At 53.8% G+C, this 1,433-nt stretch overlaps 1 protein-coding gene across 1 annotated transcript in view; it reads right to left on the reverse strand.

The window, feature by feature from the left end:
* LOC119309502 overlaps positions 1 to 1,357 on the reverse strand; it is a 9,683-nt gene extending 8,326 nt beyond the window's left edge. The window contains exon 1 of the mRNA XM_037585493.1: positions 776 to 1,357. Within this exon, the coding sequence (XP_037441390.1) occupies positions 776 to 882 (107 nt within the window). The 5' untranslated portion in view covers positions 883 to 1,357. The remainder of the gene's footprint in view (positions 1 to 775) is intronic.
* Positions 1,358 to 1,433: the final 76 nt, after the last annotated feature.

Below are 1,433 nucleotides of genomic sequence, written 5' to 3' on the forward strand. Positions count from 1 at the left end.
ACCACCACCCCCCGCTCCCAACATAGCTCCGCCACTGATTGCAACGCATCAAAACTTGTGTATAACCATCAACAGAGTACAATGTTGCAATGATGTTCCTCTATAGAAGGGGTGAATTAAGTCGACGGCATAGCAATCACTAGAGGTCCCTGATGTTTCCGGATTACAAGAATTCTCAGTATCACAAATGATTGCTTACGGCTCGATAAAATAACAGTAAAAGAAACTAGTACAGTAATACTATGCTTCGCTACACTGGCTGAACTTGACAATATCACATTGCAATAACAAAATACTCCCTCCATCCCATAATATAAGATCTTATTACATTCAATATACTCACATATTGGATGTAGTAACATCTTATATTATGGGACGGAGGGAGTACTTCCTACAGCTTCGAAGCTGCACTTACTGATCTGTTTTGGCTCTCATAAACTTAAATTTTCTATAGTACTACTATAGCCCTGGTCTCAGAGAGGGGAGTACCAAAATTCAAAATTATGTACAGACAGCAAGCATATGGCATTACCTGTTAGAATATATCTTGGTCAATTTAGTACTCAAGTTTGTAAATATGATCCAAGCAACAAATAATATAGCCATATCCAGATACTTACAGTTCACTCTTAATCACTGTTTCTGCTCATAGCCCGAAAATTGGGCATACAGAAAATGTTTCTGACGCCTATTAATTTACTCCAACAATGATATGATATGTGTGCTAAATGTGCGGAATCGCAGACTGTAAAAGAGCTATAGTGACTAACTTCACCTTGGCGTAGTAACCGGTGATCCGCCGCACCCTCTGGGGTTCATGACAATGGGGAAGTAGCCATTCTTGAGCGCATCCAGCACGAACATCTCGATGCCCCTGTCCATGCTCCCCTCGGGGGTGCCGGGCACGACGAGCACCGTGGAATCAAGGCCATGCTCCTTGTCCAGATCCAGGTTAGCGGGCCAGTCAAGCGCGATCACCCCGCCGTCCTCCAGGGGGATGCAGAGCCGCTGGTAGGAGACCTCGCCGGCGCCCTGCCCGGCGGGCGCGGCGGGGATGCTGCCCCGGCTGAGGTTGACGTAGTGGCGGTCCTGGGTGAGCAGGCGCTCGTTGACGCCGTCGAGCAGCACGCCCCCGTCCTCGAAGGACACGGACGGGCAGCGCAGCAGCACGCAGCGGTTGAACGGCGTCGGGCTGGTGAAGAGGATCCACTCGCCGGCGGCCGCGGCGTCGGCGTCCTCGTGATCGGGGGAGCTGGGGGGAGGGAGGCCGCTCCGGAGGTAGGAGGACGGGGAGGCGATGGAGGAGACGACGGCGGCCGCGGCGGCCGCCGCCGCGGGCCCGACGAGCGCGAGCGAGCCCGGGAGGCTGGCGAGGAGGTCGGAGAGGGAGGCGCGGAGGCGGGCGTGCGGGCGGTGGCGGCGCCGCCGCTGCC

The sequence above is a fragment of the Triticum dicoccoides genome, chromosome 5B (genome assembly GCF_002162155.2).
Source record: "Triticum dicoccoides isolate Atlit2015 ecotype Zavitan chromosome 5B, WEW_v2.0, whole genome shotgun sequence".
In the NCBI taxonomy this organism is placed as follows: Eukaryota; Viridiplantae; Streptophyta; class Magnoliopsida; order Poales; family Poaceae; genus Triticum; species Triticum dicoccoides.